At 38.0% G+C, this 16,722-nt stretch overlaps 1 protein-coding gene across 2 annotated transcripts in view; it reads right to left on the bottom strand.

The window, feature by feature from the left end:
* The window catches only part of NRPA2 (nuclear RNA polymerase A2), an 89,728-nt gene that overhangs the window by 36,615 nt on the left and 36,391 nt on the right, over positions 1 to 16,722 (bottom strand). For both annotated transcript variants that reach the window (XM_089999763.1, XM_089999770.1), the window contains one exon: positions 6,844 to 6,959. In XM_089999763.1, the coding sequence (XP_089855889.1) occupies positions 6,844 to 6,959 (116 nt within the window). The remainder of the gene's footprint in view (positions 1 to 6,843; positions 6,960 to 16,722) is intronic.

Raw genomic sequence — 16,722 nt, forward strand, 5'->3', positions numbered from 1 at the left:
ATTGAATACTCTTAGTGCTTGTGTTGTGCCTTTGTGCTCTTGTATTGTCCCTTAGAAGACCTATGTATGTGCATGTGCACTTTGTGTTTATGATCTTGTAAGCCCTTAGATGCCCTCATTTTGTATTTTCGCATATTTCATTACATGGTATCAAAGCCAAGAAATCCTTTTTGGTATTTTGCCTCTTTTGGGTCTTGGGATTCATTGGTTCGAGTTTGTGCTTCATGAAAGATTCATGATTGTTGTGTGGCTTGGATTCAAGGAAAATCTTGACCCTGTATGTATCTTATATATTTAAGTGTTTCTTGTGTTATCAATCTCATACAGTATGCATGAAAAAGCACTTTTTTCATTATCTTTGAAAAATTATTTGTTATTTTATAAAAATCTAAAAAATTTAAATGTTTCTTTTTTAAAATTATCATTGAAAATTATGTGTATACTTTTATGAGATCTAGTTTGAATCTTATTTTTTTCAAAACATGCTTTATTTAATATGTATGTATATGATCTAGTATTCATGAGCATGTATTGTTGGCATTTATATGCTTTATTTGAACAATTCATGGTTATAAATATCAAATCATGTTCCTATTTATTATTGAACTTTGTTTTGTTTTGTTTTGAAAATTTGTCATATATTTTAAAATAATTTGAAATGGTGTTGTGTTTTGCACAAGTATGATCTTATGAAATTGTGCTTAAACTTGAGTTTAATTTTCTCTCTTTACTCTTGGTGTATTCTTATATAAAACTTAAAGTAGCTTTTGAAGTATTAAAAATTATGATCTAGCTTATGAATAAATAATTTTTATATTGATATTTGATCCTTGTGAACTTGTGATTGCCTTACATGATGAATGAGATTGACTATTTGTGCATAAGGTATGGAGCATGATTTTTTATAGTCATTCACTTTAATAAATGTCTCTAGTTGGTCCTTATGATTGTGTTATTTTCTTAGTCTTGTTAAGATTAACGTAATATAAGTATATATACGTATATGTATATATATATATATTGTTTAGTATATATATTATGTATATATTGTAATAATATATATTATAAATATATATGGGAGTCAAGTCAAAGCTAGTTTGACTTGCTCCCTAGCCATTGGGGGCTCTCGCTCAGTCCTTAACAAGAGAGGACTTCCCCTCTCTCTTTCACTTGTTCTCTTCTCTCCTCTACTTTTCTCCTCTCATTTTCTCCATAAAAGGGTGTGGGTGGGTGCCTTGTAAAGTGAGAGAGTGATGAGCAGTATTTGGTATTTTATGTGTGTGTTGAGAGTTATTTAGTGAGAAACTTATGTAAGTTTTTCTTTTATATCTCTAGTGTCCATTATGACTAGAGTTATTCAATGTTCTTTTTATATTCTTAACATATGAATAGAATTATTTATTCACTTTTTCATGTAACCATTTAGCTCTCATATTTTTATCCAAATGTTTTATGTTCTTGGAGACCATTATGGACTCTGTTGGGATTCGTGTCATTTCATGATATGGTATCAAAGCCTTGGCATTATGGTCTTAGAAAAGATTTGTATTTATGAATGATATGGACTCAAGGAGTTGGCATTTTGGTATGTATCTTTGTCTTTCTACCTTGAATGTGGGTCAATTAGCATATGAAGTCGGGTCGGTGTGACACGAGACATGAAGCTAGCGATGAGGGCTGCGGTGTGTGGCACGAGCTACTGGATCGATGGGCTATGTAAGACCATGGAAGCATTAGCATGTGGTTCGATTCAACATGTGAGTCTGGGTCGACATTGATGCATAGAGTAAGACCATGAGTGTGGCACTAGCACCGAATCGATTTGCTATGTGAGGTTGATGGCGGCAGTAGCATCTCAATCAGGCAACTGGGAAACGGATTAATCTAAAGAAAGAAAAGAAAATATATATAATAAAAGATTAACCCATATGTTGCAAACTCTGCATTTGAGAGGGTAGAGGGGTATACCTCCGAGGGGTGAACAATTGTTTTGGACAGTAAGGCCTCTCATGGGTTCCCCGCCCTCAATTGTAAGGGATCTGGACATATCGTTAGGTGAGACCAGTTAGCTCTACAGAGTTAGGAGTGATCATTCCTCATAACACTGGGGATTCTCTCTTGAGCTTGACTGGTTTGTAGGGGTGGCAATTTCTGACACGACCCGCCAACCCGCCTCTTAGGCGGGTTCGGGTTGGGCTTAAGCCAACCCGTTTAATAAACGGGTCGACCCGCGTAACCCGTTTATTAAACAGGTTGGGTTCGGGTTGGGGGTAAGCCAACCCGCCAACCCGGCTGCCCTGTTTAATAAACGGGTTAGGTGGGTGGGTCAACCCGCCAACCCGTCAACCCGACAACCCGACCCGACAACCCGACCCGCCAACCTGCCTACCTGCCAACCCGATCCGTCAACCCGCCAACCTGACCCGCGAACCTGAAAACCCGTTTACCCGACCCAACCCATTTATTAAATGGGTTGGCGGGTCGTGTCGGGTTACCCATTTATTAAACGGGTCGGGTTCATGTTTGCCACAACCGACCCGTTTAATAAACGGGTCGGGTTCGGGTTGAGGTATGCTGACACGCCAACCCGCCAACCCGACCCGATTGCCACCCCTACTGGTGTGGTTATGGTAGACTTGCCCCAATGCATGGCTGATTCAATTGATCTCATGGGCAAATACAACAACAACAACAACTACGCCCATGTGGCTTGGCTGTTTCCGAGTGGCTTCTTGCAATGGTACCCGCAAGTTAAGTAAAAAGTGGAACAATGCCTTAGAAATTTAGAGACACCTTTAATGTACTAAAATAAAAGATGGGCATGCATGACATACATATCTCTTTGCAGTGTTGCATGATCAAAAGTAAATAACTGTGCACATGTACAGTGTTGCAATGTTTAAGCACGATGCAAAAGTATTTTCTTTTAGATTGCATGTATTTACCAATTATGATAATTGTATGCATAAACTATCATTATTTTGTAATAAAATTATTGGGGATTGATGTATGATTTAACGTGTTTTAGTATTGTGTTTGGATGCACTGATATGGTTTTCCTGCTCAGACTAGTTGTAGTCTGAACCCATATAATTTAACATTTACAGATTTAGAATGAGTTGTCCGCAGCGATACGAAATGCTGAGTGTGGGCCATAATATGACTACTGAAAATCCTAGATTTGTTGCAGTCCTTTGGAAGAATAACTTTGTTTTATTTAAATTAAGTTAGATGAATATTGTTAAGGACATGTGTAGGTCCAACATTTTTAATTAAGTTATTTTATCAAATTTCATTTGAATGTTAATTTTTTCAATTACCCCTAAGTGAGTGTGTTTATTCAAATTGTAACTCGCCTAAATTTTCAAAAACCTGAATCAAATATGCTTTTCGTTGCATTCAAAGAAAAGGGATTTAAAAAAAAATTATGGGTTTTTGGGTTTCGGATTTGGAGTGTTACAATACATACTAACTAGTATATATATAAACATATATATATATATAACAGTATATATATTGCATATACATTTTAACAATCTTCACATGCAAAGTGCTTTCAAAGTATTAAGGTCAATGTTGTGAAAAGTGTTGAGGCATAGCGAGGCGCTCCACCAAAATCTGAGGCGAGGCGTAAGCCTCAAAAAAAATTTAACTTAAAAAAACTATAAAAAATATCTAAAATTATAAATAAATAAAAAATGCTTTATTGATGAAGCAACAACCAACAAGAAATAAAAAATCTCAAATAAATCATAACCAAATCAATCCCACTCATTATTTCCACTGGAAAAAAATGTGATGTCGCCCCCCGGAAGATTTTTTTTTTCTTGGGCTTATGTTTGAGACCCAGTTTCTTATGGATCCGACCCGACTTGTTTAGGTTTAGGGCTGTCGCCCTTGCCTTGTATAAATTCTTTCTTTTCTTTCTCTCTTATAACAGTCGAAGAAGAGCAATAAAGTTTTTCCTCTAAGCGGACGTGGTTTTTTACTCCTCATATTTGAGGGAAGGTTTTTCCACGTAAATCTGTGTCCTTGTTGTGTTTGGTCTGATCGTTCTTGTTTATTGTTTCCTTCAGTTGTTTCTTGCTTGCTATGATTACATATAAACACATCATGAATGGGTTTTGTTAGCCAACCTACACATTTTGTTATGGTTCAACTATGGTAAAGCGATAAAGAGTGCCCTTATTGAATAACCCATGCTATAAGCAACATTAATCAAGTCACTTTATCTAGATCAAGCCCTAGGGATATGATCTAAATGATTTTCTTAGTCAAAAACATGTTAGTGATCCAGCTGTATTGCACATGCAGATATTTTTTAAACTTCAAGTATCTATTACCCCCATAACCCTAAAATTTCATGCCCGAAAAATCATGTTTTTATGCTGGAACCACTACATCCAAAGAGTTATTCCCAATAAACAAACTGTGCTGAATACCTGTGGGTTCAGATTTCTCATACACAGATTGTACCACATGTTTCTGCTAGAGTGTACAGTACAGTCGAGTGTAGTCAATATTTCCCCATTGCACACGGACGTACGCACACAGGGAGTTTATAACTTAATACAGAACTGCCAACAAACAGCATGCTACACCAAAGTACATTTTACAAATGAAACACAAGTAATGTTGAAACACAGGTAAATCAGATTGCGGAGAAGCAAAGACTTGATTCAAAAACTATATGTGATTTAATCACTCATTTCTTTGTTTCTGGTTTCTGTAACTCACAATTTCCACACTTGTTACAAATCACAGTCCAAATCAGAATGCAGCCGCACAAGAACGCACCAAATGCACGATTCCCAAAGAGAAATACATGAAGAATTTCCTCCAGCCATAGACGCGTCCATAGCAGTGCATCAACCAAACAAAAGTCACCTGCATTTCCTTCGTACAGGAAATGCGATAAATCGAAAAGAAAATAAAATCATGAACAGCCTAATTAGGGTTTGTTTAAACTTTAAACCCTAATTTTTGGTCAAATGAGGGCTTTGACCCTCATTTGACCAAAAGCCCCAGGCGTACACGCCTCAGTTTGAGGTGTGCCTTGCCTCGAGGCGTGAGCCTCAAGGTGTATGAGGCGCATGCCTCGAGAGTTTTGCTCTTTATATACACGCCTCAAGGCATAAAGCCCCTTGCCTTGAGGCGAGGCGCGATTTTTGCGCCTTGAAGCGCGTTTTTAATAACACTGATTAAGGTACTTGAAGAAGAATCCAGGAAAGGAGATTCTCTATACCAATAAGAATCATTGCAAGGTGGAGGTGTAAAGAGATCCAGATTGAGCAGGAGCCCAGAATATTGTACCTTTATTGGGGAGAATCTTGTATCATGGAGAAGCAAAAAGCAAGGTGAAGTATCAAGATCTAGTGTTGAATCTGAATATCGGGCAATGGCTCTAGGAGCATGTGACGGAATGTGGAAAAGATCTATCTTGTGTTAAATAGGGATTGAAGTGGCTACTTCCATGTCTGTATTGTGATAACAACTCAACCATTCACATTGCCACTAACCCGGTTCACCATGAAAGGAACATTGGAGCAGATTGTCACCTTATCAGAGAGAAAACTGAGAAACTTGCTCATGTAAGAACTCATAATCAATTAGCAAACATTCTTACTAAAGCTATTCTGAAGACCAAGCATGAGGAGATCGTCAACAAGTTGGGGATGATAGATGTATTCACCCCCAACTTGAGGGGCAGTGTATAGACGATATAAACTGTATACACCAAGGGTCCATTTTTTTGTCCATATAACTGTTGACTTACAAGTAATTTTGTCCCTGGCCTTTTAAGGACAGGATTGTCTTTTTTATGTAAGATCACTTTAATAATAAAAGGAAAAAGGGAGGACTGGAAAGGTAAGACTTTCTCCTATTCTCTTATTCACTCTCATCCTCTGCTCTCTTCTCTATTTTCTTGTTATTTCTTCACCTGCAGGTAAAACACATCATAATTTGAAGTTTACTGCAGCCAAGACAAGCTTGGGTTTAAGCTTACTTTTTCAGCAAACCAGGCCTGAACAAACTTAAAGTTTGGCTCAGGTCTGTTCATGTACACCTCTAGCCATGACCCATTATTCCTGTGCTAAACCAATTAAAGTGAATCTAATTACATGATACCCTTATCAAATAGTATAAAGAAAGACAAATGGTTTGGATGATATCTGAAAGGACAACCAGGGTGATACTGGAAAGGATGTTATAACATAGGTAACAGCAAGAGAGGTCAGCCTCCTCGTCGCCTATGTCACACGGACTCTGCTAGGAAGGCGCCGCACCCGAGTCGACACGCCCCGACACGGGTGCGGCTTCGGACTCGGCCCGGACTCGGTCAACGCCGAGTCGGACTCGGTCAACGAGTCGAGGCTGAGTCCATCCTTTTTTTGACTCGGTCAACGTTGACCGAGTCCAAAAATTGTCCATTTTTAGAGTAAAAAACAAAAAAAAATCAAATTTTATATATTTTTTTAAAATATATATATATATAGCATGAGTCTCAAACATAAGCCCCAGAAAAAAAAATCCGGGGGGCGCTGCCCCCCTACAGCCACCCCCCCCCCCCTTGTACAAAATTTTGAAGACAAATACGCTAGTAGACATCGTGATTAAATTACTGGATTGAATTTACTCCTAAAATAAAACAATTTTAGCCACTGCAAGATAGTCTAGAAGACAAAATATTTCAAAGAAGCATCTCACAAAAGATAAATAGACAAACAAAACTCATGGGTATTGCTAGCTTCACCAGAAGAAAGAACAGAAGAAAAAAACATCATAGCATGGTTGAATTATCCCTAAAATAAAAAATCTAAAATAGCAACAGCAATGAATCACCTGCTGCATATCAAGACCTGAACTTGTAACCATATTTCCAGTACTTAGCATAGATTCAACAGCCTTCGCAACGTTTACAGCAGAAAATTTATCCATAGCCTTCTTCACAAGAACCACTGCATGTTTTCATCAAGATTACAGCAAATAAAAAAAAGGTTAAATAAGACATAACTGGATCAGTTAGAGCACAGCCACTATCGGCTCAAGAGTTATACCAGTATCTTTATTTAGAACATATTTCAAGGGGCGATAGGAAATTAACAACAAAATCAGTTATAAAACCTTTCACTTTTCAAAGCTAATGGATCTTTATACAGAAATACCAAAGCAAAAATCTGAAACTTAGCTTCCAGTCAAGAAAAACTTTGCATGAGTGAACAACAAACAACTGCCACTAGGGATGACAAATGAACCAAACAAGAGAACAAAAACATGTTCTCATTCAAACATTAGGATTGAAGCGGCCCAATCTTAGCCTTGAGCCAACCATAAATTCAGGCTTCGCTCCCCACCAAATGCATGCTAGTCAGCTTTTAATAAACTTAACCTCCAGTCAAGAAAAACTTCACATAAGTGGACAACAAGTACTACCAGGTCTGACAAATGAACTAAACAAGCCAAAAGAGACATGTTCTCATTCAAATCATTAGGCTTGGAGCCACCCGATCTTGAACTTGAGCCCACCATAAGCTCAGGCTTCCCCAGCACCAAATGCATGGTAGCCAGATTTTAATTAAATGTCATTAAATTATTACTTTACATGTTTGTATATAAATGAATGGTGTCATAGAAAGGGTTCGCATATAGAACCTCCTCTACGCCACCCATACACCATCCAACTACATTACGCAAGAATAGTTGACAGACAAATAGAGATCATATTCTTGATGAACTGACATTAACTGATTCAAGAATTCAATGTTCAGTACTCACATTACTAAGATTAGCAAAAACTCATAAAGAGATTTTGCCTCAGTTAGCCCACTTAATGAGCCAAAGCTACCTATCAGCTGAACGTAGCCAAGTAGAAAATATACAGTTTGCTTACCAGCTCAAATTGGAACAAGGTTTCCCACTTTAACCTACTATAAACTTTTTCCTTGCACAGAGATGATATTGATGAACTTCCCCATCAATATCAGCTCCTAAAATCCCACAATGGAGAGTACCAACCTTATTTTAAGGTAGAGAAGATTGATTTGTTTCTTAAGATGTTTTAAGCATGTAATGAATATATGCTTAATTATCGCTTGGGGCAGATTATCACAATCACAATGGAGAAATAATTAATAACTTTAAGACCAGACTACCACAATTGAAGGTTATAAATAGCAATTAGACCATTTGACCATTATGGTTATAAGACAGATATATTAATCATGAAATATTACTACAAATATAATAATGCCCTAAAAAAGGTTACAAACAGATCAATTTAAGTGTCCATATTTCTCGCCTTGCTCTTTCCTTTGCAATCACTTTTAGTTAAGGTCAATCCAAATGCTTTTATAAGCAATATAATGATGACCACAAACAAAAAACAAATATCTATACATGATATATATATATATATATATATATTGCCTTTATTCACTAGCAGAGATAGAGTACCAAGGATCCTAATTTTGGATCTGAATATAGTGTGGGAATCTGCTTAAATTGATACAACATCTCAGGCATAACTACATTGTTTATCATTTCCTAGATACCAACTCCCAACAAATGTTATTATAGATTTCATTTACAGGTGCACAATGTCCTGGGTAGCTCAAACTCAGGTTGAGCTCATTTATTAGGAAAAAAGATGAGCTCAAGCTCAAGCCTAAAATAAGCCCTGAAATCGTTAAAGCTCATTTAAGCTCGTTTAATTCATATATGTAGTACTTTGGTGATACATGACATAAAATTTGTTGGAATTGTGGCTTCTTTATTTGTTTTGAAGTTTGAGGTCATGCTTCAAGCTTGCCCTCTTCACTAATATTTTCCAGGAAAAAATGTTCTTTCAATATACACAAGCTCAAGCTTAGCTGAGTCGGAAGCTAGAGTTGAGCTCAAGCCTGGCCCATTGATCAGCAAGCCAAGCTCAAGCAGACCAGGATCAGGCTCAGATAGGCTCATTAGTACCCTTTATTTCAATTGAAAATTCTCAACCTCAACTTTGATCTGGACAATACTAAACAAGATCGAACAAGACTCACTGCAGATTTGCAAGGAATAAACAAATCTTGCAGCACTAGATTTGATCTTTCAAAAACATCATACATGAGGCCACTTACATTCACTGTAGTCATTATGAGGAAGTTACTAAAGTTGATTCGGAAATAGCTTGATAAATCTAAGTCTAGAAATGTTTTGCTTTTCTGGGCTGATGCAGTAAAACTTGCACAAAAGACCAACAATCTAGGTTTTGTCCAACCTAAGCACCATATGTCAAAACCTAGTGACAGTATCATACAACAAACTATGCTTTGGAGTCTGAATTACTTTGCTATAATCCATTCAATAGCTTCAGATTCGAATTCAATGCAATTTCAAGTCCTGGAAATATTCAAGAAACTTAGCATAACTGATGATTCATGATTGATTGGTGTATCTTTTCATGCACAGTTACTGATTTCAGGCCTTTGACTCCCTTCAATTGATCACAATTTTCTTAGCAATCATTTATAGAAGAAAATGTTAAAATGTATTGATTCATGTATTTATATATATTCATATGTGTATAGATTCATATATGAGTTTATATGTATATATTATATATTTTTGTAATTGTTTTAAATTGTAATAGATTTTGCCCGCATAGGGGCATTTTGGTCATTTTCATTTATGTAATAGGTACTGCCTATTAGGGGCAGTTTTTGTCTTTGTACAGTTTTTTATATTTTTTTGTCTTTTCCCAATTGTATGAGGGTATATAAGACAAAGTCCAATATAGTCGTTGGGATCTCCCCAACAGCTATATTTATTGTCATTGGGAGCATCCAAGGACTATAGGGTGACCCATGTAGCCTATATAAAGGGGAAAATCTCCCTATTGGTTCCTAAGGCTTTTCTTAAGCATTCCACATTTATTATTAGTTTATTACATGTTTTTGGGGTTCTTTTGAATGTGTTCATTAGTGTCTCTTGTGATCTTATGTATTTGTCATTGATTGGATTGTGTGTTGTCACTCTGAGGACTTGTGTTTGTGCACATTTAGGCCTTTTGTAGCCATTGTATACACTTTGTGCTTGTGTAGCGTCTTAGTGCCTTTGTATTATCCCTTAGCAGATTTATATTTGTGCTTGTGCACATTGTACTTTTGCTTTCCGCTTTTTTTTTTTAAAGGCAAGCTGGGGTTCAGCAGACCCCCACCAGTTATTATTTAACCTACCACTGGGGTTTAAACCTGTAACGTCCCACCACAATGAGACGTGCACTGACAGCTCCTACCAACTACGTGGAGTCCCCTTGGTCTTTCTGCTTATCTCATTACAGAGAAAAAGATGAGTTTATCATTTTTGTGGACACATCTTTCTCCATCATTTGGAGGAAATAATTCAAAGATGCAACCTTCAGGAGTTTTTATCAGATAATGAAGCAGAGGATTATATCTGCCATGTCCAATCGATACAACTAGATTACACTTGTATCCCAACCATTTGAGAATCATACTTGACTAATAACCATACCAAACAAGAAAGACAAAACCTTAGAGCATGGATTTGTACTTTTCTTCAGAAATATTATTTTTACCTAAGGTACTGAGTCACTGCAATAGAAGTTATTATCAGTGCAGGCAGTCATTTATCTTACAATACAATGCGCCATGTCATATATATATATATATATATATATATATATATATATATATGGATTTATATTTGATACAATCAATTGTACCTACAATCGAGTTGGAATCTCATGCAGTGAGTTGTTTTGACACAATCTAACTGCTTAGATGTGGTCAGCATGCTCAACATAGTAAGAACCAGGAACCGACTTTTGGATCATGTTTGAAAAAACATGTTTTTATGAGTTGGGAAAAATCGATACATTCATAGCTGCTGATTTTTAGATCGCCGGAGAAACCTATATACAGGTCGGATTCCGGTGATCCAAAAGCCAGTTCCCACTAAATAAAACATGTAGATCACATCTATGGTGTAAGATGTGAGGAAGAAAACACCAAAAAAAAGGGTTCTGCTACTTTGCTAAGTCAACTGTATTTAAAATCAACTGTAGCAAATATATTCCATATATATAGAGACGCACACACATATACATATATATCATAGTCACCTGTATTGTTAAAGATAATTTAATGGTCAGGGTATTTCTCGGATAGATTTTCAAAAGTTGATAAATCTTGGGAATATCTTGGGAGCAGTGTTATCAAAAACGTGCCTTGAGGCGCAAAAGGTGTGTTTCGCCTTGAGGCGCGGCCCTCTGTACCTTAAGGTGCAAGCCTGAGGTGCAAAAAAAAAAACCTTTTTTTTTTACAACAAGATGTCTGTGACATGATCAACAAGATTTTTGTAGGTTAATCTCATACATTTTTCAGTTATTTCAGTTATGTAATCAGTTTCTTAGTACATTACTATATTTTAACTTTTGTTGGTTAATCTTGTATATTTTTCAGTTATTTAAGTTATGTAATTAGTTTCTTAATATATTTTAACTTTTGTTGGTTAATCTCATATATTTTCTAGTTATGTAATCAGTTTTTTAGTTACTTTTATATGTTAATCTCATATTTTTTAAAATAATCTCATATATTTTAATTTTTGTAGGTTAATCTCATATATTTTCCAGTTATTTCAGTTATGTAATCAGTTTCTTAGTACATTTTAACTTTTGTTGGTTAATCTCATATATTTTACAGTTATGTAATCAGTTTATAGTTACTTTTATATGTTAATCTCATATTTTTTAGAATAATCTCATATATTTTAACTTTTGTAGGTTAATCTCATATATTTTCCAGTTATTTAAGTTATGTAATCAGTTTCTTAGTATATTTTAACTTTTGTTGGTTAATCTCATATATTTTCCAGTTATGTAATCAGTTTTGTAGTTACTTTTATATGTTAATCTCATATATTTTAACTTTTGTTGGTTAATCTCATATATTTTCCATTTATTTCCAGTTATGTAATCATTTTTTTAGTTACTTTTATATGTTAATCTCATATTTTTTAGAATAATTGCATATATTTTAACTTTTTTTTGTTAATCTCATATATTTTTGTAATGCCCCAAATTTCAAACTTGCGAACCTTTTCAGAAAAACAAGCAAGAGACTAGAAATATCTCTTTTCTTCAGAGTTGTTTTATGAAATCAACGGAAGATTTTTCTTTTGATAAATCATAAGGCAAGCGGACAACTTTGGGCACGTTAGCTAAAAGAACCAAAACTCACAAGATTCGGATATCCCAAGGAAAATCCGATACAAACCCATAGCGTCCAAGACGCGAGCTAAGAGCAGGAAGAAGAAGTCTTGAAGCCATCTTGCAATCCCGTCATCGCCCGTAGAGTACCTAATCATCACCTGTACCCATAGAATGGGTTAGTTTCACGAAAAACTAGTAGGTACACAAGAGAGACTAACAGGAAACTGAATTAAGTACATTTAATTCAGTAGGCTACGCAGTTTAAAGCAAATATGCAGTTAAACAGGTAAGCAATGCAAGCAGGTGAATAGTGCAAACGCGTAAGTAGTACAAGCGAATAAGTAGTGCAAGCGAGTAAGGCGTGCAAACGAGTCAGCAGTGCAAAGCAAGTAAGCAGTTCAAAGCAAGTAAGCAGTGCAACTGACCAACGCAGCATACGATCCATTTGATCGTAAGTTGTGAACTACTACGCAACAAGCTTGTCCTCGTTCCTAGAACGAGATCTCTGCATCTAATCACCACCAGGACATAGCTTGTCACTCACTACTTCTAACCAACGCTTTGTCCTGAACGACCTTAATCTATCATCATCTCTCAAAGTCTTACGCGGCTAACCGTCACCGGTTATGACGCACTAAGGAGTCATACCTTTTCAGAAAAGCTCACCCTTCCGTAGAAGGTCCAAAACATGATCACTAACTCAAATCGCTAACGATCTGATTCTCACACCTGAGTCAAACATGTAATCATGCTAAAACAGAAAGCTGAAACTATGAATTCATAGTTTGTTATCACAAACAATCTTAGAAGATCGTCACAGCTCACCATAACTTTATGTGGTAAGCAAAAACACAAGATCCACATCGGATCGCTCGGTCCGAGAGATATACGACCTGACAAGAAATTACCGCCCTAGAGGGTATACTCGGTCTTGGACCATACACTTCCTCACAAGAGTTCACCGTCTTTACGACTACCCGTTCGTGGACAGTGTACATCCTCACAAAGATTTTACCGCTCTAGCCGGGTCACCTGATCTTGATCATACATACCCCCACAGCGAACCCTTTGGGAAGCAGGTCCCCAACAAATGCCATATCCAATGAAATTCATTGTGATACACGCATCAACACAAATGACCGCTCTCAGGGTCGATAGCCACTAATACAAACAACAAGATCAACGCCGGATCACCTGGTCTTAGACCATACACTTCCTCACAGGAGTTCACCGTCTTCGCGGCTACCCGTTCGTGGACAGTGTACATCCTCACAAAGAATCTACCACTCTAGTCGGGTACCTGGTCTTGATCATACACGCCCTCGCAGATAATCCTTTGGAGATCAGGTACTCGACAAACACCCTACTCGGTGATACACATATCTATACAATCGACTGCTCTCGATGTCAGTAGCCACAATATGGGCACAAGCATGTATATCAGCAATATGCATCGTATCACTCCACGCAGAAGCATATAATCTTATGCATCGTATGATTGCCACAAGGAATATTGCAATCCTCAAATAGGCCCTCAAAGCATGTGTAAACGACACATGAGAACGCGCAGATATGGCAATTCAGTTGATTCTATGGGCGAAGGGTAACTAACTCTACCCGTCAGCCAAACAAAACAACTGAATAAGACAAGCACTCATAACAATGCTCGTAAAACATATAATTACCATAAAATGGTTCAGTCCATCGACAAGTAATTAAATTAATTGTAAGGCATAAACCATTACATCACAAGCCATTCATAAGCAATCATACGGCAACAGTTATATCACAATATGTAAGCAGCTTATAAGACAAGTGGTCACATCAATCCTAGTTGCCACCAGTTCGTAGATTACGAGTTGTATGCAATCACATCAATCATAAGAGTGTAATGAAATATGCGGAAGAATCCAAGAATGCTAAAGCATTCACTATGTCCAACACGGACAAATGCAACAAGCATAAGAGAGGAAATCCACTAAGGGATATACGAAGGGCCTTATGAAAAGGCTACACACATAAAAATAATATCTCTTTAATTGAAGAGGAGCTCTCAAAAGCAATACCAAATACAAGGGGGGTTCCCCCTATTTATAAGAAAAAGGAGACCAAAGGGGGCTCCCAATAGAGTCGTTGGGAGCCCCAACGGTCACAATTGTGACCGTTGGGGTCCCCAACGACTCCATTGTGGGGCCCCTTTTGGTATCCCAAAATGCATTTTAAAAAATAAAAAAATTAAAAATTAAAAAACAGAAAAATAAAAGAAATAAAACAAGTACCCCTATTGGGTACTTGTGAAAAGACCATAATACCCCTATCGGGTATTATGGGTGAATACATTTATATATATATATATATAAATGTATTATTACATATGTCTTAACAAAGAGATGCAAGCCAACAAGTGCTACGCTACAATAAGCACCAAACAGTTCGACCAAGGGATAAAGCAAGTCACATGCTAATATGTAGCAACTGGTATAATGCTATTATTATAAGCATTTAACTAGTATGATAAGCAGTTTAACCAACTAGAGTAACGCCTTGACAAGCATGCACAGTTAAACGAGTAGCATACTGAACTATCGAGCAAGCAAGCGAATTAGTAGTGCGAGCGAAGCAGTAGTGCAAGTGAATCTCACGACCCACGACCAGTGTGAACAGACCTTATGTTTCGATAATTACTGGCCTGCGGGTATGCGCAGGCAAAACGTAGAGACAACTGAGACTAGTTCGAGCGTCTGTTATTCTATGTATTTTCAATAACCCGAATAGTTAGCTGAGTCCGCTCCAAAGGGGACGACATTAGCCGAGAGAGGATTCCCCAGAGGCTGAAAAGCAGTGCCACGGATGCATCCAACTTCTGCAGAAGTGTTGAGCTAACTTGTGTAGCCCCTATCCCCTAACTCTAATGACTGGGGAGGCCGGATTTTTGCCCGTGGGGTGGTTGTTAACAACCTGTCCATTGGAGTTTTTATACCGATATGTCATCTATCTTGACAGACAACCAGAAGCGAACGGGTGCGTTAGGGGTTGCTTAACTAACGACCCATTCTATATTGTGGTCTTTAAACCACTCGAGCATCTTGCCTGTGAAGGCGAATGTGAGGTCATTTATGTGATTACAGCATTTTGCATTTTGCGTTTTTCGAGGTCGCACGACCGTCTCATCCGATCATCGCAGTACTAGACGTGTCGTGCACGACTAGAAGTACTCTAGGATGAAGAGGGTATAGCTCCTCAATAGAAGCCTTAACAGGAGTGTTTCACAAAGATGTAAAGTTTATCAACTTTACTCTAACTTTTGAAACAGCAGTACCTTGTGCCAACATTATACATATGACTATCTCGAATCACATCCGCTATCGGGGTATCTACATGCGTCGCATGACTCGATACCGGCCTCGATAGACGGGATACGGGTTTCTCAACAGGACACCCGCTAAGAAGTTCGCTCGAACCCCCAATTCGGGATCACCCAAGATATGCCAAAAAGGACGAGCAAAACCGACCAGTCACATCCTTCCAAATGCTTCGATTTGGAGCAGTCTTTGATGCCTTTGCGCTGCTCCCTAAAATCTCAAGTCGACTCTGCAGGACTGCGCACACGAAGAGCCAGGATCCTTGCGAGGTATCCCTCTACTTAAACGGAGGTGTATCTCCAGCTCCCAACCGAACTCTTGTCGCAAGAGTGAGTGATATATGTCTCTTGCATCCTCCACGAGGATGCCTTTAAGGCATACGCAAAGAGCAAGAACCTACACGTCATCTGCAAAAGCAAGACAATACCAACACATATGCAAAAGCAAGAGCCTAGGCGCAACGGCAAAGTAAAGGCGGTAAGCAGAAGTGCAACGCAAACCCTCGCACAACGCGCAACGGCAAGTAAAAACTGTAAGCAGGAGTGCAACGCAGAACCTTTGCACGATGCGCAACGACAAAGTAAAGGAACTGTAAACAGGAGTGCAACACAAAACCTGTGCGCGATGCGCAACGGCAAAGTAAAGGACAAGGATCGCGAAACCGCGTCCTTGAGTTAAATGCGTACTCGTATAAATATATATGATATATATGTGCATATATATTTATTTAATTGTTCTTTTTAGTTAATTGAACTCAATTCAATTGTCCAAGTCTTCTGTGCAATCTTCCCCTACCTTTGAGAGTTGCAATCTTGTTGTCATCCGCGGATGTACGCGATTGACGGCTCGGGTCGCGGAGCGCGAGCAGGGTCCATCGTACGAGCTGCAAAAGTAATGATCTTAGCAAGCTAATACCAAAATAAAAAGTCAGGGGTACTATCGCCGTCCTTACGTAAGGAAAGCAGAGGCAGGGGCATCGTGCACATGCGCACCTGCTATAAGCGCAAGAAGCAGGGGCAGGGGCTGCGAGCCCCTGCTGACTTGCTGTCAGCGGACTCCGAGGAGGCAGGGGGTTGCACCCCTGCACTCATAAAGCGAGGGCAGGCAGGGTTGCTCCCCTGTCTGACAAAGCAGAAGAGAGGC

The sequence above is a fragment of the Nuphar pumila genome, chromosome 1 (genome assembly GCF_984573655.1).
Source record: "Nuphar pumila chromosome 1, dmNupPumi1.hap1.1, whole genome shotgun sequence".
Taxonomy (NCBI): domain Eukaryota; kingdom Viridiplantae; phylum Streptophyta; class Magnoliopsida; order Nymphaeales; family Nymphaeaceae; genus Nuphar; species Nuphar pumila.